This window comes from Leucoraja erinacea, chromosome 1 (genome assembly GCF_028641065.1).
Source record: "Leucoraja erinacea ecotype New England chromosome 1, Leri_hhj_1, whole genome shotgun sequence".
Lineage (NCBI taxonomy): Eukaryota > Metazoa > Chordata > Chondrichthyes > Rajiformes > Rajidae > Leucoraja > Leucoraja erinaceus.
In genome coordinates this window covers 64,226,153-64,253,924 of record NC_073377.1, presented here as the reverse complement: position 1 = coordinate 64,253,924, position 27,772 = coordinate 64,226,153, and the positions used below count along the sequence as shown (strand labels likewise).

Below are 27,772 nucleotides of genomic sequence, written 5' to 3'. Positions count from 1 at the left end.
TACGGCCATCTGTGGGGCCAATGTAATTGCTAAGTTTATGGTTCAGCAAGAAGTAATGACAGCAAGTTCATTGAAGACTTTCATATGAATTGCGCATAAGTATTCAAACCTGAGCAGCAACAAAGCGGTACAAAGGCCAATAAATCGTTGTGGTTTCTTAGGACAGGTAGGGGTGGTGGGAGGAGGTGAGAATGCAAAGGGCGAGGCTTTTAGTTACATAGTTTGCCCATCCATAATTGTCCTTGAGAAGCTGATGGTAAATTGCCACTGGTCCAATCATAAACTTCCACAGTGTCACGAGATAGGAAGTTACCAAACGTCCACTCACTACAATAAAATAATAGAATTAAAGGACGTAAAGTGCTGGAATAAAGGGCCTGTCCCACCAGCATGCGACCTGCATGCGGCAAGCGCGACCTAAAGGGCCGGTCCCACCAGCACGCGACCTGCATGCGGCAAGCGCGACCAAACCAGAAGCGGGAGCCGCGCGGAATCGAGTGAGTGACACGGCGTCGAGGCGGCTGCAGGCTGTTGCCGCGTGGAATTTTTAAACAGTCAATTTTTCGGAGCCCCGCGTGATGTCGGGACCTGCTCTGCACAACTCTATACGGCTCCAGCGATCGAAGTGGGACCGGCCCCGCGAGGCCATACGGCTCAAGCGACCAGGTTGGGTCGCGCTTGCTGCATGCAGGTTCATGCTGGTGGGACCGGCCCTTTAGGTCGTGCTTGCCGCATCGAATCGCATGCTCATGGGACAGGCCACATCTCTGGAGTACATGGATCAATGACGTTTTGGGGTCGGGACTATTCCAGTCTGCAGAAGGGTCCCGACCTAAAATGTCACCTATCCAGGTTTTCCAGAGATGCTGCCTGAGCTGCTGAGTTGCTCCTACACTCAAAGTCCTTTTGTGCAAACTATCATCTGCAATTCTACAAAGGAATAGCATTCTAGTTTACAAATTGGGGGCACGTGTGATTTGGATGCATCCTTGCAGATTGACAACAGCATTTGTTCTAGGCGGTAGATTTCAAGGATTTGGGTAGGGTTTGAAACAAACCCAATCTGACATTTTTGTAGGCGACAAAAGATAATGAAAACATCCAGTGTGAAACGTCAATGGGTTGGCTCATGTTGCTCGGAGAAATAAATCTGCTCACACCCAGTTTTCTGGCCTACTTCTAATTCCTTTCCCACAGGGTGTGTTTGATTTTAAATGTACTCGCCAAACAGCCAGAGGTGACTAATAAATACTGCGCATCTAGCATTTTCATTTGGATGCCTTCTACAAACAAAGTAAAATTAAAGTTTATGCACAAGGCACTGCAGATGCTGGGTTATAAGAAAAGCCACAAAAGTGCTGTAGTGGCTCAGTGGGTCAGGCAGCACCTCTAAAGAATATGGACAGACAACATTTCAGGTTGGGAAGCAGGGTCCCAACCCAAAACGTTGCCTGTCCATGTCCTCCAGAGGTGATGCCTGACCCGTTGAGTTACTCCAGCACTTCAGGTCTTTTAAAATAAAAGTTTCACTTGCGAGTGAGCAACTTAAAGGAGGAAATTCATGGGAAATTCAAACGGGTGAGTACTCATAGTGGTACATCAAATAAAGGTGGGCACTAGCAAAACGGCTGATTGGGAATGGATGTGTTGGGAGATGCTGTGCATTGAGGTGCAAGTGCTTTGTTTATGGGTAAGTGCTAAGGCTTTGGCTCATGAAGTTTCAGCAAGGAGGCTTAGCAGAAGGTGGCAGCAAGATGAGGTGCAATCCAATTTTGGTTCTAATTTTCCCACTCCCCCAACCTGTCCAAGTCACCCTGCATTCTCATAGCATCGTCCTCTCGGTTCACACTGCCACCCAGCTTTGTGTCATCTGCAAATTTGCTAATGTTACTTTGAATCCCTTCATCATTGATGTACATTGTAAATGGCTGCGGTCCCAGCACCGAGCCTTGCGGTACCCCACGTCACTGCCTGCCATTCTGAAAGGGACCCGTTAGTCCCTACTCTATATTTCCTGTCTGCCAACCAATTTTCTATTCATGTCAGCACTCTTCCCCCAATTTCATGTACCCTAATTATGTACACTAATCTCCTATGTGGGACCTTATCAAATGCTTTCTGTAAGTCCAGGTACACTACATCCACTGGCTCTCCCATGTCCATTTTCCTAGTTACATCCTCAAAAAATTCCAGATTAGTCAAGCATGATTTCCCCATCGTAAATCCATGCTGACTCAGACCAATCCTGTTACTGCTATCCAAATATGCAGCTATTTCATCTTTTATGATTGACTCCAGCATTTTCTCCACCATCGATGCCAGGCTAACTGGTGTATAATTCCCTGTTTTCTCTCTCCTGCCTTTCTTAAAAAGTGGGATAACATTAGCTACCCTCCAATCCACAGGATCTGATCCTGAATCTATAGAAGATTGGAAAATGATCACCAATGCATCCACAATTTCTAGAGGCACTTCCTTAAGTACCCTGGGATGCAGACCATCAGGCCCTGGGAATTTATCAACCTTCAATCCCATCAGTCTACCCAACACCATTTCCTGCCTAATGTGGATTTCCTTCAGTTCCTCCATCACCCCAGATCCTCTGGCTACTAGTATATCAGGAAGATTGTTTGTGTCCTCCTTAGTGAAGACTTATCCAAAGTACCCGTTCAACTCATCTTCTCAAAGGCTTCTCAAATGGAAAACTGGTTCACAAATACTGCCCACCTGTGATGATTAAAATTAGTAAATTCTGCTGAGTTCAGAAGTTTGGAGAGAGATTTTTTTAATTCATCTGGTACTCAGACATAGCAAAGTCAGCTCGCAAAACTAACAAGCATGTGAATTTATTACAAAATAAAAAAGGATCCGAATTCGTTGATGTAACATATTATTTAATCAATACTAATGATCTGGTAATATTTGCTGTCAGTATCACGCATCATCTTCTTGGTCACTTTCATTAGAATGTCGAATAGAGCATTCTTTTTTTGTTGATGCCTTCATGTCCACAGTCTTTTTGTGTTTCTCTTCTAAATCTGCCTTTATTGCACCTGTCTTTGCCAGTTTCCGTTCCAGCTCTGCGAAAAAAAAAGAAAATTACAGTTGTGTACATTAATTAGTCACGATTAATGCCATTTCACTTGAGATTGTAAATCAAAACATCTAATAATGCACAGCACATTATTGTTTAGACTTACTGTAGTGCAGACAATAGAAAATAGATCTCATTGTCAGCGCTGAAATTGGTGCATTCAAATGAAAGAAGCACTGTCTTCGCATCCTGAAAGGTGGACACTCGGAGAGTATTGCAAAGATTTACATGGGAAAATGAAATGATAAAGAAAGCAATCATTGAGGGTGATTGGAGATTGGAGCCGAATATTAGCAGACTGGAATAGTCCCAATGGGATTCTGAGAGGAACCTTGATGGTCCACCAAGTCTCCACCTAATGATCTGTTGAAAGTGGAGGTTGGTAAGGTGAAAGTTGAGGCAACAGTAATCTTGTTGCTCTGGGAGAAAATTAATGGACAAAAATACAGGAAGTGATACTATTAAGGTATGTCATTTATGGTGAATGTTAATCCTAGGTTGAGCAATAAGGACGATGTATTGGAAGCACTGGTGTGGAAGTTAGCACTGTCAAAACACTTGCCAAGAAACAAGAAGAAGACAGTAATTCTTACATAATGTGGGTGAGTGAAAGTGTTATGTAGTGGTCAGTCAGAGCATCCCAGATCTCATCAATTTTGATCAATTCTTCCTCCTCTTCCGCCACCTGCTTTATTACTGGGGTCAAATCCCGTAGCTTCTCATTGTAAATTTGGAAGCAAACGTTGAGTTTCTCATCAAAGTCATTCAAATCATCACTTTTACCTGTTCTCCTTTCCGCCTTGTTTAATGGTTTCATGACAAGTTACTTGAATTGCTAGCATGAAGAAATATGTATATCTCTATATTCTTTGCTTTGGAGTTTTGTTTTACTGGGAGCATTTCTTCCAAATTCAGAAGGTAAATGGAAGACCCAAAGAATTCTATGAGTGAATTCAGAATCCATATTTAATACTTTAGTCTGGTAATTGTAAAGAATGCAGGGTGACTTGGACAGGATGAGTGAGTGGGCAGATGCATGGCAAATGCAGTTTAGTGTGGATACATATGAGGTTATCCACTTTGGTAGCAAAATCAGGAAGGCAGATGATTATCTAAATGGTGTCAAGTTTGGAAAAGGGGCAGTACAAACGGGATCTGGGGGGTCCTCGTTCATCAGTCAATTAAAGTAACCATGCAGGTACAGCAGGGAATGAAGAAAGTGAATAAAGTTGGCCTTCATAACAAGAGTTGAGTATAGGAGCAAAGAGGTCCTTCTGCAGTTGTATAGGGCTCTAGTGAGACCACACCTGGAGTATTGTGTGCAGTTTTGGTCCCCTAATTTGAGGAAGGATATTATTGCTATTGAGGGAGTAGGTTTACAAGGTTAATTCCCGGGATGGTGGGACTGTCATATGCTGAGAGAATGGAGTGGCTGGGCTTGGATACTCTGGAGTTTAGAAGGATGAGAGCGGATCTTATTGAAACATATAAGATTATTAAGGGTTTGAACACGCTAGTGGCAGGAAACATGTTCCCGATGTTGGGGAGTCCAGAACCAGGGGCCACAGTTTAAGAATAAGGGATAAGCCATTTAGAACGGAGATGAGGAAACACTTTTTTCACACAGAGAGTTGTGAGTGTGGAATTGTCTGCCTCAGAGGGTGGTGGAGGCCGGTTCTCTGGATACTTTCAAGAGAGCGCTAGATAGGGCTCTTAAAGATAGCAGAGTCAGGGGATATGGTGAGAAGGCAGGAACGGGGTACTGATTGGGGATGATCAGCCATGATCATGTTGAATGGCGGTGGTGGGTTGAAGGGCCAAATGGCCTACTCCTGCACATATTGTCTATTGCCTACAGTCTATAATTGTTGATGTTTCTATCACTATCATCAAAAATCCTGACCCTTCATTTTATGAGGAGCCGATCATGTCACATATTTATCAGGCAGTGTCTCCCGCATGGAGGTGTATTTTGTATGGCTTGTATTTTCTATGGCTGGAGGTGTATTTTGTTGATCAGGTCACCTTTTAATTTAACCTTCTCACTGAGGCACAGAAACTATTGTGGGTCTACTGCTAATTAAAGACAAGACACATTTTCTCACCCTAGTATGCAATTGTTTTTGTCAGGCAAGGTACTACAATGAAAAATACTGGCTAGTCTTAGTTAAAAAGTTATGTGCTGATGCTACGGAGCTGAAGGTGCCGACTGTAAGGGAAACCCCGATCTCAGGGGAATCCCCGACCTCGCGGAGACTCGTAAGTGCTGTACCTGTAAACACAGAGGAGGGCTCCTTGGAGTACGGAAACTTGGCCGTCGGGCAGCACAACAAGTAAGACTGAAGCACAGGGGACTTTGGCTCCCTCTACCTACCATCCTGCTAGCTAACGTACAGTCACTAGAAAACAAAGTGGAGGACTTAAGGGCAAGGCCGCTTTACCAAAGGGAGCTGAGGGAATCCTCTGTGTTCTGTTTCACAGAGACATGGTTCACCCCCAGCTCCCCAGACTCGGCGGTCCAGCCTGAAGGGTTCTCCATCCACCATATGGACCGTACGCAGGCATCAAGGGAAGGGAGAGGATGGGGCGTCTGCCTCATGGTCAACTCTTTATGGTGCTCAGATGCGGCAGTCCTGTCCAACTCTTGCTCTCCGCACCTGGAACAACTGGCGGTGAAGTGCCGCCCCTTCTACCTACCGAGGGAATTCTCCTCCATCATCCTGACTGCGGTCTACATCCCACCCCAGGCAGGCGTCCGTCTCGCACTGGAGGAGCTGCACGCCATGGTCAACAAACACCAGATGTCTTACCCCGAGGCATTTACCACCATAGCCGGGAACTTCAACAAAGCCAACATTAAGAAATCGCTCCTTAACTTCCACCAACATGTCTCCTGCTGCACCAGAGGACCAAACACCCTTGACCACTGCTACACAACCATCAAGGATGCCTATCGTTCAATCCCTCGCCCTCACTTCGGTAAATCAGACCATACCGCGGTGCTGCTTCTTCCTGCCTACAGGCAGCAACTGAAGAGCGCACCTCCAGAGGTGAGGACTGCAGCACAAAGCTGGGCAGGGGGGGGGGGGAGAAACAACTCCAGGACTGTTTGAGTCTGTAGACTGGGCAATGTTCAGGGACTCGGCAACAGACCTGAATGAATATGCCACAGTCGTTACAGACTTCATAAAGAAATGTGTGGAGGACTGCATCCTAGATCCACATTCTTCTGAAGACCAGATCCTGGGCATTCAGGTCTGGAGATACAGAGGTCTACAAGAAGTCCAGATATGACCTTGGTAAGGCAATCAAAAAGGGCAAAAGGGACTTCTGCTCCAAGCTGGAGGATGCGACAGATGTTCGGCAACTGTGGCGGGGCTTGAATGCCATCACCTCCTATAAGGCGAAATCAAGGAGAAGCTTAAATGTCAGCGAAGCATCACTCCCTGACAAGCTCAATGCGTTCTACTTAAGGGCTTGTCCCACTTGGCCGTCATTTACGCGTCATATGTAAAATAGGTCGACGCTTTGTGGCACATTGGTAGCGTGTGGGTAGCGCGGGACGGGCTCATGGAGAGGAGTGTGGAGTTGCGCGTGGTCTCGAGTGGCGCTCACAGGATTTCGTTATGCGTCAGCGTGCGTACCCAATTGGGTACCGTTGGGTACGCACGCTGACGCATTGGCGTCGCACACTGCGTCCCGACGCCTCACGTGTATCGCGTGGTGAAGCATAGTTACGTCACCGTGCGTAACCGTGCATCACCGCGCGGCGCAGGATACTCTAAGGGCATCACGCACACCGGACGGCATGATGACGTGTGATTTGCGCGCGACATCGCGCGTAATGAGGCGTCAACCTATTTTGCGTATACCATCGCGCCTGGACCTGATGGTATACGTGTTTTAAAAATCGTGGCCCAACCGGCTGGAGTTTTTACGGAAATTTTCAACCTCTCACTTCTGAGGTTCCCACCTGCTTTAAAAGGGCATCGATAATATCGGTGCTCAAGGACAAGAAAAAACATATGGGACCACTTGGACAAGAAAAAACATATGTCAGACTACAGCTCGGCGTTTAATACCATCATCCCCTCCAAGCTGGTTACCAAGCTCTCAGATGTGGGTCCCTGCGCGTCCCTCTGCAATTGGATCCTCGACTTCCTCAACCACAGACCTGTCCGTATTGGTTCAAATGTGTCATCCTCGTTACCAATCAGCATGGGAGCACCTCAAAGCTCAGCCCCCTGCTGTACTCGCTCTATACTCATGACTGCCTAGCTGGACATAGTTTGAACTCCATCATCAAGTTCTGATGGTGATGAGTCAGAGTATAGAAGTGAGATCGACCGATTGACCAAATGGTGCCAGCACAATAACCTGGCTCTCAACACCAGCAAAACCAAGGAACTGATTGTGGACTTTGGAAGGGGTAGGATAGGGACCCACAATCCTGTTTATATCTACAGGACGATGGTGGAAAGGGTCAAGAACTTCAAATTCCTGGGTGTGCATATTTCCAAAGATCTTTCCTGGTCCCAGCACACTGATGCAATCATAAAGAAGGCACATCAGCGCCTCTACTTCCTGAGAAGATTACGGAGAGTCGGTATGTCAAGGAGGACTCTCACGAACTTCTACAGGTGCACAGTATGCTGACCAGTTGCATCATGGCTTGATATGGTAACTTGAACGTCCAGGTGGCGAAAAGATTGCTAAAAGTTGTGACCACTACCCATATAACCATATAACCATATAACAATTACAGCACGGAAACAGGCCATCTCGGCCCTACAAGTCCGTGCCGAACAAACCTGCCTCCACCACTTCCACTGGAAGCTCATTCCACACCGCTACCACTCTCTGAGTAAAGAAGTTCCCCCTCATATTACTCCTAAACTTCTGTCCCTTAATTCTGAAGTCATGTCCTCTTGTTTGAATCTTCCCTATTCTCAAAGGGAAAAGCTTGTCCACATCAACTCTGTCTATCCCTCTCATCATTTTAAAGACCTCTATCAAGTCCCCCCTCAACCTTCTGCGCTCCAGAGAATAAAGACCTAACTTATTCAACCTATCTCTGTAACTTAGTTGTTGAAACCCAGGCACCATTCCAGTAAATCTCCTCTGTACTCTCTCTATTTTGTTGACATCCTTCCTATAATTGGGCGACCAAAATTGTACACCATACTCCAGATTTGGTCTCACCAATGCCTTGTACAATTTTAACATTACATCCCAGCTTCTATACTCAATGCTCTGATTTATAAAGGCTAGCATACCAAAAGCTTTCTTTACCACCCTATCTATATGAGATTCCACCTTCAAGGAACTATGCACAGTTATACCCAGATCCCTCTGTTCAACTGCATTCTTCAATTCCCTACCATTTACCATGTACGTCCTATTTTGATTTGTCCTGCCAAGGTGTAGCACCTCACATTTATCAGCATTAAACTCCATCTGCCATCTTACAGTCCATTTTTCCAAATGGCCTAAATCACTCTGTAGACTTTGGAAATCCTCTTCATTATCCACAACACCCCCTATCTTGGTATCATCTGCATACTTACTAATCCAATTTACCACACCTTCATCCAGATCATTGATGTACATGACAAACAACAAAGGACCCAACACAGATCCCTGAGGCACCCCACTAGTCACCTGCCTCCAACCCGATAAACAGCCATCCACCATTACCCTCTGGCTTCTCCCATTCAGCCACTGTTGAATCCATCTTGCTATTCCTGCATTTATACCCAACAGTTGAACCTTCTTAACCAACCTTCCATGAGGAGCCTTGTCAAAGGCCTTACTGAAGTCCATATAGACAACATCCACTGCCTTACCCTCGTCAATTTCCCTAGTAACCTCTTCAAAAAATTCAAGAAGATTAGTCAAACATGACCTTCCAGGCACAAATCCATGTTGACTGTTCCTAATCAGACCCTGTTTATCTAGATGCTTATATATATTATTTCTAAGTATCTTTTCCATTAATTTGCCCACCACTGAAGTCAAACTAACAGGTCTATAATTGCTAGGTTTACTCTTAGAACCCTTTTTAAACAATGGAACAACATGCGCAGTACGCCAATCCTCGGGGACTATTCCCGTTTCTAATGACATTTGAAATATTTCTGTCATAGCCCCGGCTATTTCTACACTAACTTCCCTCAATGTCCTAGGGAATATCCTGTCAGGACCTGGAGACTTATCCACTTTTATATTTTTCAAAAGTGTCAGTACTTCTTTTACTTTGAACCTCATAGTATCCATAGCTACTCTACTAGTTTCCCTTACCTCACATAATTCAATATCCTTCTCCTTGGTGAATACCGAAGAAAAACAATTATTCAATATCTCCCCCATCTCTTTTGGCTCTGCAGATAACTGTCCACTCTGTCTCTCCAATGGACCAATTTTATCCCTCGTTATCCTTTTGCTATTTTGCTACCCAGTCCATCATTGGCTCTGATCTCCCCAACATCAAAGGGATCTATCGCAGTCACTGCCTCAGAGTCTGCCAACATCATCAAAGACCCACACTATCCTGGCCATACACTCATCTCTCCGTTGCCATCGGGAAGAAGGTAAGGTACAGGAGCTTGAAATCTGGAACATCCAGGTTCAGGAACAGCTTATTCCCCACAGCCATCAGGCTATTAAACTCGCCATCAAACAAACTCTGAACAATAACAGCCTATTGCACTTTATCTGTTTATTTATTGTGTATATATATGGTCTATGGTATATAAACACACTGAACGTTTTATCTCCTGTTCTGTATTATGTTTACATATTCTGTTGTGCTGCAGCAATCATGAATTTCATTGTCCTATCTGGGACATGACAATAAAACTCTCTTGACTTGACTTGGAACAAGATTTACAAAGCAAATTGCCAAAGCAACAAATGGCTGTTTATAATACAGCAAGCAACATGCACCAATGTATTTAATTCCTTCACAATAGCAGACATGGTAACGGTCTCACTCATATTTTGATATGCATTGTCTGAACTCGGGCCCCATCTCTCCTACATTGTCCCGCATTCTCCCTCTTTGTTGCTCACACCTCTTTCCCAATCAAAGCTGCGCAACTCTAGAGAGCTTAGTAACATGATGTCAAGCCAACAATCTCCTTCAATTTCATCAGGATGAAGGAGATAGTTGTTGACTTCAGGCAACAAGGTGGTGTACATGCCCCATTCAGCATCAATACTGCCGAAATGCCCATGTACACTCTACTCCATGTACACTTTACACTGTCTCAGGAAAGTAGCAAAAATATTCAAGGTGTACAGTAGAGAGCATATTGACTGGTTGCATCACGCCTGGTTCGGCAACTTGAATGCCTCGGAGCGAAGAAGACTGCAAAAAGTGGTGAACACTGCCCAGTCCCCGGTACTGACCTCCCCCGCCATTGAAGGGATTTGCAGGCGTCGCTGCCTCAAAAGGTGAGCTGACAGCATCAGACACTCACGCCATACTGGCCACATACTCATTTCACACCTGCCATTGGGAAGAAGATCTAGGAGCCTGGAAACTGTAATATCCAGGTTCAGGAATAGTTACTTCCCAACAGTCATCAGGCTATTTTACTTCGGAGTCACGCGAGCGATTCCGTGAAGAAGCCCCGCCCATCCGCATGCGCGTCATTACATCTGACGCATGGTGCAACGACGGGCTGGCAGGGCGCAGCTCCACCAGCGGTAAGTTAAAACTCGCAGGTTGGTTTTTTAGAACTCACTGTGGTCGTCTTTTGGGGTCTGGTTTACAGGAGCTAGCAGGACTATGGAGAAGACGTTGAAAGGAAGGCCGAGGCGCGCCGCCGGGAAAACAGCTGGAGACGACTGGAGTGCGGGCAGCGGGCGGGCGCCCATTTCGCCTTCTGAGCCGCCGATAGCGCGGCCAGTGGCAGCTATTCAGGTGCCGTTTGAGAGCACCATGGCTACTCCTGTGGGGAGAAAAGGCACCAAAAAATCAGTAAGGCCCGTGGACTCTGATGAGTCAGGCCAGGTGGATTCTCCTCCCACTATGAGCGACGCCTGTGGACGTCTAGCAAAGATGGAGCACCTGATGGAGAGGATGCTCCAACACGATATGTTCCAGGAGGAACTTTATTCTGTTGTGCTGCAGCAATCATGAATTTCATTGTCCTATCTGGGACATGACAATAAAACTCTCTTGACTTGACTTGGAACAAGATTTACAAAGCAAATTGCCAAAGCAACAAATGGCTGTTTATAATACAGCAAACAACATGCACCAATGTATTTAATTCCTTCACAATAGCAGACATGGCAACGGTCTCACTCATATTTTGATATGCATTGTCTGAACTCGGGCCCCATCTCTCCTACATTGTCCCGCATTCTCCCTCTTTGTTGCTCACACCTCTTTCCCAATCAAAGCTGCGCAACTCTAGAGAGCTTAGTAACATGATGTCAAGCCAACAATCTCCTTCAATTTCATCAGGATGAAGGAGATAGTTGTTGACTTCAGGCAACAAGGTGGTGTACATGCCCCATTCAGCATCAATACTGCCGAAATGCCCATGTACACTCTACTCCATGTACACTTTACACTGTCTCAGGAAAGTAGCAAAAATATTCAAGGTGTACAGTAGAGAGCATATTGACTGGTTGCATCACGCCTGGTTCGGCAACTTGAATGCCTCGGAGCGAAGAAGACTGCAAAAAGTGGTGAACACTGCCCAGTCCCCGGTACTGACCTCCCCGCCATTGAAGGGATTTGCAGGCGTCGCTGCCTCAAAAGGTGAGCTGACAGCATCAGACACTCACGCCATACTGGCCACATACTCATTTCACACCTGCCATTGGGAAGAAGATCTAGGAGCCTGGAAACTGTAATATCCAGGTTCAGGAATAGTTACTTCCCAACAGTCATCAGGCTATTTTACTTCGGAGTCACGCGAGCGATTCCGTGAAGAAGCCCCGCCCATCCGCATGCGCGTCATTACATCTGACGCATGGTGCGACGACGGGCTGGCAGGGCGCAGCTCCACCAGCGGTAAGTTAAAACCCGCAGGTTGGTTTTTTAGAACTCATTGTGGTCGTCTTTTGGGGTCTGGTTTACAGGAGCTAGCAGGACTATGGAGAAGACGTTGAAAGGAAGGCCGAGGCGCGCCGCCGGGAAAACAGCTGGAGACGACTGGAGTGCGGGCAGCGGGCGGGCGCCCATTTCGCCTTCTGAGCCGCCGGGAGCGCGGCCAGTGGCAGCTATTCAGGTGCCGTTTGAGAGCACCATGGCTACTCCTGTGGGGAGAAAAGGCACCAAAAAATCAGTAAGGCCCGTGGACTCTGATGTGTCGGGCCAGGAGGATTCTCCTCCCACTATGAGTGACGTCTGTGGACGTCTAGCAAAGATGGAGCACCTGATGGAGAGGATGCTCCAACACGATATGTTCCAGGAGGAACTTTATATCCGTGGGTCACCGCATGGGCCCATGGCAGCAGCCTCTACTAGAGGGCTATATAGGGAAGATCTGCTCCGTGAAGAGGAGCCTTATATCCGCGGGTCTTCTTGGGGGCCCATGGGAGCAGTACCTGTAGATAGGCTGCATAATGTCTCCCTCATGGAGGAGGTGAGCTTACCAGGGCAGTTTTGTTCTGACCCTGAGGTTGGAGGTATTGCGGAGCAGCATACCCCAAGGCATGAGAGCCAAGAACCAGGGGTGCCAGACATGGCATCCAAATTCGCCATACCAACGGGAACGGGTGAGCCGTTAGAAGATGACCTGGCCAGACCATTAATTTTACTTCGGAGTCACGTTGGTGACTACATGAAGAAGCCCCGCCAGTTTGCATGCACGTCATTATCGTCACTCGCATGGCGAAGCACCGGACTGGCAGGCACGTCGCTGCCTGCCAGCGGTGAGTTTAAACTAAAAAGGTAAGTTTTCTATTTCTTAGCTGTGTTTGATTCCGTGCAGGAACCTCTTTTTACAGAGCTTTCCTGTCGGTAGTTCGCGAAGCTGACGAGGGAACCAGCTACGGGCTGTGGGGAGAACCCGGTTCCGACCGCGGAAGTGGGTAGCTGGAGCCGGGTTCGTGATTTTTAGTCATTGACAACACGGTCAGTGACTTCCAAACGCTGGGGAAATCCTGCAGCAAAGCGGCGCCCAGACCGCAGTGGTCCCCAGGATATGGGGTAAAAAACGGACCAGAGAGGTCAACCCTAGTAGCAATGTTACAAAATTTTGAGATTTAAAAAATCAAGTCTGCAATTTATCCCATCAGATAAAGCATAACAATAAGTAATTTGACACCAAATTCACTTTCATATCTCAAGTATTAAAAAAAGCTATGACAATTTTCATACTCGGAAATTAGCAGCTTGTTCCCTATTCTTTTCAATGGTATTACAAAAAAACGCTGTGGGATAATCAAACGCCCATTTCTTAAGGGAAAGATAACAGCAGTAAATAGCCTAAGTGTCCAAAATTATTCACAAATAATTCACAGGGTAACATGATTTTTATATCTAATTTACATTAATTATAGGCCAAATGGAAGGAATTTAGTGTTCCATTGCTGTAAATAAATGCCCATTTAAATCGGCTTTCTAGTGGGTTCATGTGGAACGCGCCGGTTTAGAACGTTGACATAGCGCTGGATTAGTGCCCTCAAATGCCGGGAAAAATACTGCGGGATATAAAAAGTTTAAAATGAGCTTTTCGTTACAAGATAATTTGAACCATAGGCTTTATATATATAAACCATTTAAACAGAAAAATGTCAAGGTACATACAAAACAAAAAAGAGAAAAAGCTCTATACACAGAACAGTACCCTAGAAATCAACTGCGAAAGGTTGCGAGAGCAGAATTCACTGTGAGTAATTTAAAATCTAGTTCTAGAACTCATATTATCAAGGCCTATAAAACTATATAATACCTTTTGCGACCGGGTCTTTCAGGCGATTTTTCGTTAAATGGATTTACTAGGCTGAACATGTGCGATTATCCTACAGCCTAGTAAACTGAATCGGCCGTTTTTCCCCAAGACTGCAATGTCCAAACAGCACAAAATCGCGGGCCGGGCTGAGGGCAGATTCCTGGCGATCTCGGATCCGATTCTCCGTAGGTTTTGTAAAACATACCTAACCCTAGTGCCGGGACGGGTAGCCGCCTCAACGATGTAAGGCATACAGGCTGCTGGGGTGCCCAGAGCTTAGGGCAAGGCGATCCGGTAAGGCATCGCCCGCTCCATGTGGTGTCCCAGATCGCACCGCCGGCGAAGCTGTAGTCCCCAGGATATGGGGTAAAAAAACGGACCACAGAGGTCAACCCTAGTGCCGGGAGGTAGGCCACACAGAGGTACGTAACAGACGGCTGGGGAGAAAAGAGGGTAAAAAATCCAGCAGTAATGGGGCGTTAAAAAACCCCAGTGGTCCCCAGGGTATGGGGGTAAAACCGAAAAATGGCCAGCCCTAATGCATTTGGTACGGTTCCCCTCCGATAAAAAATAAAAATTTGGAGGGTGGCCAGGATGGAGCTCCTTATGGAGAGTATGCTCCATCTAGATACACTAGCAGGACTTGTGTCAGCGCGGGCTTATGGGAGAGCCCGCGCCAGCAGCGCCTTGGACAGGGCTGCTTCATGTTTATGCCAAGTCTGTGGCAGTGCCGGGTCTACGGGAGAGCCCGCGCCAGCAGCGCTTAGGACAGGGCTGCTTCATGTGGATGCCTAGTCTATGGCAGGGCCGGCCCATGGCAGAGCAGCGCCTTGGACAGGGCTGCTTCAGGTTGATGCCTAGCCTATGGCAGCACCAGCCTATGGGAAAGTCCGCGCCAGCAGCGCCTGGCAACCGGGCTGCTTAATGCCTTCCTTTTTTGGAGGAGGAAGCATGCCGGGTCAGTATAAATCTGACGCTGAGACGGAGGGTACAGTTGTGGAGCATACCCCAAGGGATGAAGGGCACGAGTCAGAAGTACCATTCCTGGCAGCAAGGTTTGCCATCCCAACTGCTCAGGGGGACATTAGAGCCAGACGCCGAATCTTCTATTCAGGTAAGACCTATTCAACAGGGAAAATCAGGAGGACGCAGCACAAGCTGTTGGACCAATCAAGGCCAACAACGAGCAAAGCTTCATCGTTTCGGCGACAACGCACCCCATGTCTTCATCGGCGGTAAGCGGTTCACTGAATCTGGTGCCAGCATGAAAGCTGGCCAGAGGCTCCACACACTCTGCCAGTTCTCCTCTATAACTAAGGACCACTTACAAGTTGGTAAGATTTACACTTGGTTGCACAATACACAAATGATTAAGACATTATCATCTCCTTAGAGGCATCAAACCATGTAAAAACTGGACAATAATAGCATTTCAAGTAGGTTGGAATTGGGCCAAAATTGTGTTTTGAGGCAGGCTCATTATTTTTGGCCAGGATTGCCTTTGAAACAGGCTCGGGAAAATGGGCAGTTGTTTTTTCAAGGCAGGTCCAGAATTGGGGCCAGAATTGTATTATGGCCAGGATTGGCTTGCAGGCTTGGAGATCAGGCCAGAGGCACGGAGGAGGAGGCAATTGCTATGATGAGGCAATAATAACAGTATGATGACAATAAGCATTCAAAGCGGACTTAGCGGAGTTCAAAAACACTGTTATGCCTTGTCTGGATGATATTTTAATGCTGAAATTTTGCTAAAATCCACAGTGTCAGTCTCAAACTATATTTAAGAAATTGGGCTCCTCTATACAGTTAAACTAAATTGTTACCAAATAGACTTGTTGGTCATTGGGATTTACCTTTAGCTATTAATTGGCCTATGATGCCGCCCTGGGCCACAGATTGCAGTTAATAGAAACCTGTAACAGCCTTGCGGTTATAATCAGCCTCTATTCATTAAGACTAATTGGCAAAATAATAGCTGTGATTCAGCTGTGCAAGTGGGAGAATTGACATCATGCTAAATGGCAAACTCTAAAGTGCTATGTAGGTCATTGTTAATACACCGATGCTATTTTACTTTGGAGTCACGTGAGTGACTACATGAAGAGCCTGCCAGCACGCATGCGCATCATTACGTCTAACGCATGACGCAGCGAACGGTTGGACAGGCGCGCGGCTCCTGCACCGGTAAGTTTGAAAGCCTACAGGTAAGTTTTAAACTTACTTCTTAGGTTGTCCTTTGTTCCAGGAAACTCTTCTCGCAGAGTTTCACGTGGGATATTACAACGGTAACCCGGTCGGACCGCGGGGTAACCAATTGCACCGCGGGGATGCGGGTGGCCGTTGGGTTTGCTGCTCGAGTCGCTGACAGTGCGGTCAGCGACTCCCGAGGTATTTAGTTTTGGGCCGCGGGAGCAACTCCCGAGGTATGTAATGAGGGGTGGAGAGACCAGACCAGACCGGAGACCCCCTCACGTTACTAACGACTATATCACCCTTAAGTCTCCTATGGCGGTAGTTTTCTAAAGCTGGTAGCAGCCAGGGAACTGATTCTGTGGGCAGAGGTTTCAGGCCTAGGCCCAAGCTGGCCTTCAGGGGAAATATACTATCCATACACCTCGGCGGTTCTACCCTCCAAATCAAGGACGGGAATGAGACCTCCATCACGGGCCTTTGGGGTTACCTCAAGACCACCGGTATCTACGCAGGTACGCGAGTCTGGGTTCCGTAAAATGGGTTGTGTGGTCTAGTTATAGTGTATTCTTCTTAAGTATGGCTATCAGGGTGGGCATTTATTTAATTGCCACTAGGTCACGTCGTGACTATCATACCAAGAGAGAATTATTTTCACTTACACCAATTAATTGTGTAGTAAAATTGGACCTGCCATGGCAGTCTTAATCACTGGTTGGAAAGCCTTGTTGAGCTTTAACTATCAGTCACCTGTGTGAGCTATACATGGTGGCATTGTGGTAATTCCGCTCATTAAGGGACTGGAAGATTCTTCCCCAAATTGCCAATATCAATTAAGTAATCAAATCCCTTGTTAACTGGGAGGGGCGTCCTCATTCAGGTAAACGTCTTTGCCCATGACAAATAACTGGCAGGTTTGTGTCCAGCATTTCTCCCACTATGTCTGACGTACGGGGGCCAGAGGCGCTCCAGTCCTTCTCTGTAAACTACGTTAGCATCGGAAAGGAGCAGGATTCGGAGTCACTAGCACGTGCAGCCTGTTTGGGGAATGAGGTTACCAACAGAGCATCGATTTGCACAGCTAGTCCTGGCGGCTGCTGAAGGAAGCAACCAAACAAACCCAACTCGGAGTGAGTGCCAGGGCTTGGGCATCTATGTCAGGCGAGATTGGGATTCGGCGCAGTGAAAGAACGCTCCATCTAAAGGCATGTCAGGCAGCAGCTACTGGTTCAGGGTTGCAAGTTCCTCCCAGTCAAAGGACGGAGTGGTAGAGAGAGTGCTACAGGACTATGCACATGTGCCTGAAGCAACGCCTGGTTCAGAGTTGGCATTCCTCCCACTGGGTTGAGCGCAGTGATGGAGATGGTGCTAAAATATATGCACACATGCCTGAGGCACACCTCGTTCACCGCATATGTCCTCCTAATCGGATGTATAAAGGGTGAAGATGGAGCCATATTTATTATAAGACCATGGGAGATGGAGTCGCAAAACATGGTGTGTACAGAGGCATGCACAGACAAGTTGAGGAGGCAGATGGTGACAACTGATTCAGGTGAAATTACTTCCACTCTATAAGGGTGCCTAAGGTGAGTATGGATTGACTCCAAACAGGAGCGGAATATGACTGTGCCGGGATCCCATGCTTAATGCATAATGCACGATGGTAGCATGAGAGAAAATGGTGCTTTGCCTCTACAATTGCTGCTCCTGTTGGTGACGGACTAGCCACTAGAAGAGAAGTTTGGCCAGCAGCATCAGCGATCTAATGGGAATGACAACATGGACAGAGCCTGCGAATGAAATTTCGCTAGAACTCCAGTAAGGTAAGGGACCTGGAGTTAGAGACGCTGGTAAGTAGGTCTCGTTATTTACCTCCATGAAAGTCACCATGGTGGACGAACAGTATTCAGCATTGCTCCACATAATTTTGTCAGCAAATCTTCAGTTATATTACAAACAGATGCAAGGGTTTAAGATGAGAAATTACTAATACCATCTCTACTCACAGAGGTGATGGGAATTTGCATGAATTATCTGTTCTTCAGTTCTATGGTATCGGCTACCTTTAAACACTAGGTGCATGCTATGGGTTAAGGGTTGTGCGAATATGCATAAATCAGCATGTTCAAGTCCAAGTTCGTACGCTTTGGTGGTGTCATAGGTTAATCACTTGGGTGGAATCAAGTCTAAGTAGCCAGGGATGGCTTACCTTACCTAACCTCTTTTGGCATCATGTTAAATCTATGTCAAAACAGAATGGATGATGGATCACTAGCATTTTGATGACTTATGGAACACTAAGATCGAGATGTTCCATCCAGGCTCAATCATCAGTAGAAATATATTATATACTAGACCAAGTGCAGACCCGTTGGGTCTGTTCCCCCAACGTGCGGTTGGGGGGGGGGGGGGGGCGGGGGGCATGCAGCATCACACACACTAACTAACCCCCCCCCCCCCCGGCACTCGCGCTAATTACCCCCCTTGATATTATATTAATATTATTAATTTGCTCCTTTTACCCCATAAACACCCTATCTACGGACGCATAGCCCCCAACTTAGGGCAGTCACACCTAGAGAGGAGGAGAAGAGGGGGGTGGGGGCGAGGGAGAGAGAGAGGGTGAGGGGGGGAGAGGAGAGAGAGGGGGAGCAGGGGACAGAGGGAGGGGGAGGACAGAGAGGGGGAAGAGGAGAGAGGGGGGTGGAGAGGGGAGGGGAACAGGGGGAGGGAGGTGGGGAGTGGGAGAGAGGGGGTGAGGGAGGGAGGGAGGGAGGGGGGGAGGAGGGGAGGAGAGAGGGAGGGGGAGAGGGGGAGGGAGGGAGGAGGTAGGTAGGAGGGGGAGGGGAGGGAAGAGGATAGGGGGGGGAATGGTGGGGGAGGGGACGGAGGGGGTTCAGGGGAGAGGGGGGAGAGGGGTGGGGAGGAGGAGGGAGGGAGGGAGGGAGAGGAGGGGGGAGAGGAGGGAGGGGGAGGAGGGGGGGGGTGTGCTGAGAGGGGAGGTGGGGAGCAGGGGAGGGAGGAGGGAAGAGGGTAGGGGGGTAGGGGTGTGTGGAGGGGAGGCTGGTTTAGGGGGGAGGAATGGTGGGGGGGGGGGGGGGAGGGGAGGGGGGGGGGGGGAGGGAGAGGGGAAGGGAGGGAGAGGGAGAGGGGAGAGGGAGGGGAGGGGGAGGGGGAGGAGGGGGGGGAGAGATATGGGAGGTGGGGAGGGGGGGGGGGGAGGGACGGGGAGGGGGGAGTTGGGGAGGGAGAGTTGGGGAGAGAGGAGAGGGGGGGGAGGGAAGGGGGTAGGGGTGTGTGGAGGGGAGGGTGGTTTAGGGGAGGAATGGTGGGGGAGAGGACGGAGGGGAGAAAAAGAGGGGAAAGGGAGGGGGGGGAAGAGGAGGAGGGAGAGGAGAGTGGGGGGGAAGAGGAGAGGGGGGAGAACCTAAAAAACATTTTAGAACCAAAAAAGACACATTCTGTAAGCATTGTAGAACCAAAAGAGACACTTTTTGCAAACATTTTAGAACCTATAGACACTTTTTGCAAACATTTTAGAACCAATAGACACATTCTGCAAGTGTTTTAGAACCACTAAGGACACTTACATTTGAGTAGACATGTGTTCAGTGTTATTCACAGCTCAGAGAAACGTGACCCTCTGCCTTCTTCCATCTTGAAGAGACTGAGGCACACCACTTCCTGGTTTTATAGTCCCTCCCCCCTGCCGCCAGCAGGGGCAGCAGAGAGAATGGGGAAATTTGTAAAAACATTAATATCTCTTGTCATTTTTCAGCAACGGGAAAAATCCTCGGCACAAGGTGGCCAAAAATACGGCGGAGGGGGGGTTCTCTCGGAAATGCAGCACAGATGGCCAAAAATGACGGTCAAGAAGGGGCTTTTAGTAATATATCTACTAGACCAAGTCACAGCACAGTTGGGCCAAAACCACGTGCGGTTGTGGGGGGGGGGGGGCATGGGCAGGAGAACTAGTGTGGGGGGGGTGAGATGAGGGCGGAGAGGTGGGGAGGGGGAGAGGGGTTTGTGGAGGGGAGGGGGTTTAGGGAGGGAGAGTGGGGGAGAGGAGGAGAGGGGGGGGGAGAGGAGAGGGAGGGGGGAGATGAGAAGAATGAGGGGGGGAGAGAGAGTGTGCTTTTTACTTCAACCCCAAACCCAAACAACCATTTGCAGGCAGTGCTTTTTTTACCTCTAACCATATTTTCCTTTTCAAACCAAATTAAGGGTACTCACAGTGCTGTAGACATTTGTCGGTGTCATTCAAAGCTCTGATTGAGGCACACCACTTGCAGAGACCGATTGAGGCACACCACTTGCAGAGACTGATTGAGGCACACCACTTCCTGGTTTTATATTCCCTCCTTCTCCCTCCAGCAGGGGCAGCAGAGAGAATGGGGGAATGTTGTAAAAACATTAATATCTCTGTCAATTTTTATCAACAGGAAAAATCCTCGGCACACATGCGGCGGAGGGGGGCTCTGAGTGAGATGGCCAAAAATGACGGCCGCAGGTGGCGGCGTACTCTCAGAAACCACAGCACAGAAAGCCAAAACCGGTCAAGAACAGAGTTTTAGTAATATAGATATTATATCTATATCTATCTATCTACTGGTGATTGAGCCTGGATGGAACATCTCAAACTTAGTGTTCCAGAAGTCATCAAAATATATATATATATGTGGCATGGCAGTGGCGATAGATGCACTCTCGCTACTCGGTGGAGGTTTGTCTTCCTCCATTTTGACTTGGTGGTCGGGTCTTGCAAATATTCCGTGAATCCACTTCAGGCATTTTGTAGTGACGGTCCTGTGCAGTCATGGTTCCTGCTGATGCTGGGAATCATATAAGAACCTTATATGATTAATTCTAACATAGTATTGCTGGTTCAGCCGTGACTCGGGAAACCATCCTATGCACGATAATCAATTAGTTAACATATATACGGCACGGATAACTGACGACCTGGAGTTCATTTTCGAATGGGTCTTTGACATAATTAGTTATAGTACTATTATCTGTGCCAAATGTGCCTTCTCATCATAATTCTGCTAGAAGCGGGACCCACTCTGTTGGGTCTCACCCTCTGATATCCAGATTCATGGAGGGTATCTTCACTCTAACCTCACAGGCTAGACACGCAGAGATATGGGATGTTAACATTGTGCTGACGTCGCTTCCCTGGTGGGCTCCAGCTACATCCCTGTCCTTGGTCAAACTCACTTACAAGTGGTTATGCTCATGGCACTGGTTCAGCGCAATGGGTCCAGTCAATGCATAGCGTGACTGGTCAGCATGGTTACAGCTGCAGGCAAATAACTATTTATGTTTATGGCTTAGTCAAACAGAGTAGACCAGGGGCATCAGGTCTAACTACAGTTTGGGCATACCCTATGGACCTTCGGTTATGTGTGGTCATCTACTACTATACGTTGGGTCACTTAGAGCCTTAGGGGCATGGATCTAGCAATGTTTGTCAGTTACATGAACCTCGTAGAAGGTATCAGTATAGACCATCTCCAGGTTAACGGGTTCTGGCTTATGCAGGAGTGACTGACTTTTGAATCTCAGTCCACCACGGCTGTAACAGTTCAGCGGTAGGGGTATGGACGTTCTACGGTACCACATCCTAGTGTCTCCAGTGTGGCCAAATGAGCGATCTTTCAATACATTATACAAACCCATTGCCAGACTGGGGGTATTTGCCAACTCAATTAGTTCGGTCTATAGTTCCTCCTGGATACAGGGGTTACTATTGTGATTATTGGTTCATAGAAGAGCATCAGCATGTCTACATCTATAACATGTCTGAATGCATGATTATGTTTACTCATCGTTGGTCAATTGATGTAGTGTGTGACGCATGGACTCGTTCCACGGCATGAAGTCACAGAGCTTTAAAATCTTCACGTAGTCACTCACGTGACTCCAAAGTAAAATAGTAAGATTAAACGAGAACTTACCAGTTTGAAGTTTGATCTTTATTTTATGAGGAGTTACAATGAGGGATTACGTGCCCTCCGCTCCCAACCCCTCCTCATAAAACTCAGCTGGTAGTTCTAGTTTCTCGAATCTTACTATTCTCAGGTCAATGTTTTCTGTCTGTGACTTCAAACCGCTGCTTTGAAGAATGACTGACGGGGTACAACGCAAGGCAGCAGGTAACCAACACGGACACTTCTCTCCCAGATGAATTGAACAACTTCTTTGCACGTTTTGATGCAGCAAACGCCACACCCAAGAGGAGAGCCAGCCCCTGCTTACAAACCGACCAGCCAGTCCTGACCATAGACTCAATGGACACACGGAGAATCCTGTCTAAGGTCAACCCGTGGAAAGCAGTCGGACCCGACAACATCCCAGGACGTGTGCTCAAGGAATGTGCTGAGGAGTTAGCAGATGCGCTAACAGACATCTTTAACATCTCCCTTAGTCAAGCCATTGTCCCCACATGCCTCAAAACTTCCACAATAATCCCCATAGCGAAGAAACCAGTGGTTGCCTGCCTAAATGACTACCGCCCTGTCGCCCTGACCCCAATAATAATGAAGTGTTTTGAACGCCTGGTGAAACCCCACATTACTGCCAGCCTCCCCTCATCGTTAGACCCCCTACAGTTTGCCTATCGCCCCAACCGTTCTACAGAGGATGCCATCTCAACCAAGCTGCGCACAGTACTCGCGCATCTGGAAAACAATAACACATACGCCAGAATCCTGTACATTGACTTCAGCTCAGCGTTTAACACCATCATCCCACAGAGACTTGTGGAGAAACTAACCCTGCTGGGCCTCAACACCACCCTGTGTCACTGGATCTTGGACTTTCTGACAGAGAGACCGCAGTCAGTCCGTGTTGGCAAGAACACTTCAGGCTCGATCACGCTGAGCACCGGCTCCCCTCAAGGCTGTGTGCTCAGCCCGCTGTTGTTCACACTGCTCACACATGACTGTGCTGCCAGATTCAGGGACAATAAGATCATAAAATTTGCGGATGACACAACAGTGGTGGGACTCATCAGCGGAGATGGGGTGGAAGATTGCAACCTTCACGTGGTCCGCCCTGTTTTGACTAATGCAATCAACTAGACGTGCACAAACAGAAGATCAAATAGAACAAGTTGTCCTACAACTTTAAGCTGTGCATGCCACACAAAAGAAGAAGAAGATCAGCGGAGATGACGAATCAATGTACAGGGAGGAAGTAAAACAACTAGTGGACTGGTGCGGCAAAAATAATCTAGAATTAAATGTTGACAAAACGAAGGAGATGGTTGTCGACTTCAAGAGGGCGCAGCCAAAGCATACACCCCTCAACATCAGTGGCACTGCAGTGGAGAGAGTGGAGAGCATTAAGTTCCTCGGTGTGCAAATTACAGACAGCCTCACCTGGTCCAGGAACACCACTGGGACCGTCAAACGGGCCCATCAGCGACTGCACTTCCTGAGGAAACTAAAACGGGCCTCACTCCCCACCAACATCCTCAGGACTTTCTACAGGGGTACGGTGGAGTCTGTACTCACGTACTGCATAAATACGTGGTACTCCAACTGCAACTGCTCGGACAGGAAGGCTCTGCAGAGGGTAGTGAGGGGAGCAGAGAGGATCATTGGCGTCTCCCTACCCTCGGTACAAGAATTGTTCCAGAGCAGCTGTCTGAAGAAAGCACAGAGAATTGCCAAGGACAAACTGCACCCCCTCCACATACACCTGGATCTCCTGCCATCAGGCAAGAGATACCGAAGCATCAAAGCCCGGACTACAAGACTGCTAAACAGCTTCCTACCACAGGCTGTGAGGCTGCTAAACTGTCACTCTGTACTCACAGTCACTTGATTCTGCAGCTGGCACGGACACTTTAATAACTGGCACTGGCCACTCAAATCAGCTGCCCCGGACATTTTTATGATTGGTTTCTTGTATTTTAACGTTGTGTTTTACCTGCTTTTAACTATTTATTTATACTGTTCCATCAGGGACTGGATTTTTTTTTGTGTTATTATGTGTGAAACATTTTAAATTTCATGTGCGATGCTCCGCTATTCCCTGGGAAACGTCTTCTCATTTTGCACTGTACAACTGTTGCTTGCAAGATGACAATAGGTTGATTGGTTGATTGATTGATTGATTGAATGACGCGCATGCATGCTGGCGGGCTCTTCAGGTAATCACTCATCGTAACTCCTCATAAAATAAAGATCAAACTTCAAACTGGTAAGTTCTCGTTTAATCTTCCTATTATTAGCTGAAGCTACTAAAGTCACTATGATGGACAAACAGTATTCAGCATTGTTCCAGCAGTTGGTCAGTAAATATTGCAGTTTTATTGCAAAATAATGATAATGGCCCTAACGTGGGAAATTGCAAAGGTCATCTCCAGTTTGGAGGTGGAGGAGATTTGCATGAATGACCAATTCTTCAGTTATTGGTATCAACTATCTATAGACCCTACGTGCATGCTATGGGTTAAAGAGTGATTGAGCAAATATGCGTAATCTGCATGCTCAACTTCAGGTGGATACATTATGATGAAAATACTACGAGAAAAACATTTTTCACACAGAGAATGGTGAATCTCTGGAACTCCCTGCCACAGAAGGTAGTTGAGGCCAGTTCATTGGCTATATTTAAGAGGGAGTTAGATGTGGCCCTTGTGGCTAAAGTGATCAGGGGGTATGGAGAGAGGGCAGGTACAGGATACTGAGTTGGATGATCAGCCATGATCATATTGAATGGCGGTGCAGGCTCGAAGGGCCGAATGGCCTACTCCTGGACCTATTTTCTATGTTTCTATGATGGTGGCATATGTTAGTCACATGGGTGCAATCAAGTAAAAGTATCCGGTAATAGTTTACCTAATCTCATTTGCCACTGGTGTATCATCAAATACAGATCAATGCCAACACAGAATGGGTGTTGGATCACACAGTATTTATGAATTTCAGGTTCAATGGAACACCGAATATCGATATGTTACTTTCATGCTTATAACCATATAACCATATCACAATTACAGCACGGAAACAGGCCATCTCGGCCCTACAAGTCCATGCCGAACAATTATTTCCCCTTAGTCCCACCTGCCTGCACTCATACCATAACCCTCCATTCCCTTCTCATCCATATGCCTATACAATTTATTTTTAAATGATACCAACGAACCTGCCTCCACCACTTCCACTGGAAGCTCATTCCACACCGCTACCACTCTCTGAGTAAAGAAGTTCCCCCTCGTGTTACCCCTAAACCTCTGTCCCTTAATTCTGAAGTCATGTCCTCTTGTTTGAATCTTCCCTATTCTCAAAGGGAAAAGCTTGTCCACATCAACTCTGTCTATCCCTCTCATCATTTTAAAGACCTCTATCAAGTCTCCCCTTAACCTTCTGCGCTCCAGAGAATAAAGACCTAACTTACTCAACATTACTTATTCAAACTTGCTTATTCACAGGTTGCAAAAATATGTGGCATAACAGTGGCGAAAGATACATTTTCGCTACAAGGAGGAGGAATGGTCTTTTATGTCTTCCTCCATTTTGCTTCAACAGTCGGGTCTTCAAATAAAGTCATCAAGATCCCGCTTTGGGTTTTTCCTACTGTCTGATTGGTCTATGCAGCTTAGATTCCCGATTTGTCGGGAATAATAATATAACCTTATACGGTTGTTCTAAATGTAAATTTTTTTGCTGGTTCAGGCTGTGGCTCAGTGAAAATCAGCCGTTGCATGATAAAATCAATTTATGCTCTGCAGATTCTGAATAGACTGCTTGGGTTGTCACACTTATCCTGGTATGTGTTCCCCCCAGACTGCTGAGATAGCACCAAAAAAGGAAAAAGCAGTACATTTCTTTTTCAGGAGATGGGAAGTGTTGGTTAATGCTAATGTTACATTTAAAACGGTACAGATTACTGACGTCTTGGAGTTCATTTTAAATGGTCTCTTGACTATATGAAGAAAGACTGGATAGACTTGGTTTATACTCTCTAGAATTTAGGAGATTGAGAGGGGATCTTATAGAAACTTACAAAATTCTTAAGGGGTTGGACAGGCTAGATGCAGGAAGATTGTTCCCGATGTTGGGGAAGTCCAGGACAAGGGGTCGCAGCTTAAGGATAAGGGGGAAATCCTTTAAAACCGAGATGAGAAGAACTTTTTTCACACAGAGAGTGGAGAATCTCTGGAACTCTCTGCCACAGAGGGTAGTTGAGGCCAGTTCATTGGCTATATTTAAGAGGGAGTTAGATGTGGCCCGTGGCTAAGGGGATCAGGGGGTATGGAGAGAACAGGGACCCACTCTGTTGGATGTTCAGCCATGATCATATGAATGGCGAGTTATAAAAGATCGAATTTAACACTCCTGTTCCCCTAAGGACAAGTACTAATAATGCAGTATAGGGGATACTTGACATTGTGCTTAACACTATATTTGCTGCACAAGGGGGGTTCCTAGATATCGCGTTGTAAAAGATATATTTAACACAAGTTCCCCCAGGACAAGTACAATGCAGTATGGGATATTGACATTGTGTTAACACTATTTCACAAGGGGGCTCCAGTTACATCCTTAGTTTTGGCCGGCTCTCATAAGGTAGTTATCCTACTGGCGCTGGTTTAGCGCAACAGGTTCAGTCACTACATATTGCGAAGGGACAGGATGATTACACCTGTAATAATATATATAATATTTTATGTTTATAATTACTTAAGCACAGCAGAAGGGGTGTCGGGTCTCAAATTAGTTCATACCCAGGGACCTTTGGCTATGTGAGGGCACACATATACAACAATACGTCAAGGTCACCAAGAGCCTTCAAGGCTCTGAACTTGCAATGCTTGTTAGTACAAAACTTCATAAAACGTATCCGGTTAGACCATTTCTATGTGATAAAACGGGGTTGATTTATGCAGGAGTAGATACTGATTCCAGATCTCGCTGCACCAGGGCTGCTACAACGTCAGCAGCAAGGGTTATTTACGTTCAACTGGACCACATCCTAACGGCTGCAGCATGGTCAAACAAATTATTTTCCAAACATTTTATAATAGCCCGTTGCCAGACCAGGGGTATTTGTCAACTCTATTTTATTTTTTGTTTATAGTTTCCACCCGGAGGAGAGGTGATACTATTATTATTACTTCATTGAACAGCATCAGCATGGATTAAATCTATGTCATGACTGTATGCATTATGAATGTTTCCCTCTTTTGTCAATGAAGCAGTTGCGGTTGTGTAGACTCGTTTCTCACGGCATGAAAGCACAGAGCTTTGAAATCTTCACGTAGTCACTCAAGTGACTCCGAAGTTAAAATAGTAAGATTAAACAAGAACTTACCAGTTTGAAGTTTGATCTTTATATTATGAGGAGTTACGATGAGGGATTAGGTGCCCTCCGCTCCCAACCCTCATACAGGTAATCTGGTAGTTCTAGTCTTCTCTAATCTTACTATGTCACTTCAATTATTGTTATCTGTGATTTCACACCGCTGTTTTGAAGATTGACGCGCATGCGAACTGGCGGGGCTTCTTCACATAATCCCTCATCGTAACTCCTCATAAAATAAAGATCAAACTTC

At 46.8% G+C, this 27,772-nt stretch overlaps 1 protein-coding gene across 1 annotated transcript in view; it reads right to left on the bottom strand.

Moving 5' to 3' along the window:
* Positions 1-606: 606 nt before the first annotated feature.
* LOC129697435 (phosducin-like protein 2) overlaps positions 607-27,772 on the bottom strand; it is a 47,590-nt gene continuing 20,424 nt past the window's right edge. The window contains exon 6 of the mRNA XM_055635990.1: positions 607-3,080. Coding sequence (XP_055491965.1) covers positions 2,935-3,080 — 146 coding nt within the window. The 3' untranslated portion in view covers positions 607-2,934. The remainder of the gene's footprint in view (positions 3,081-27,772) is intronic.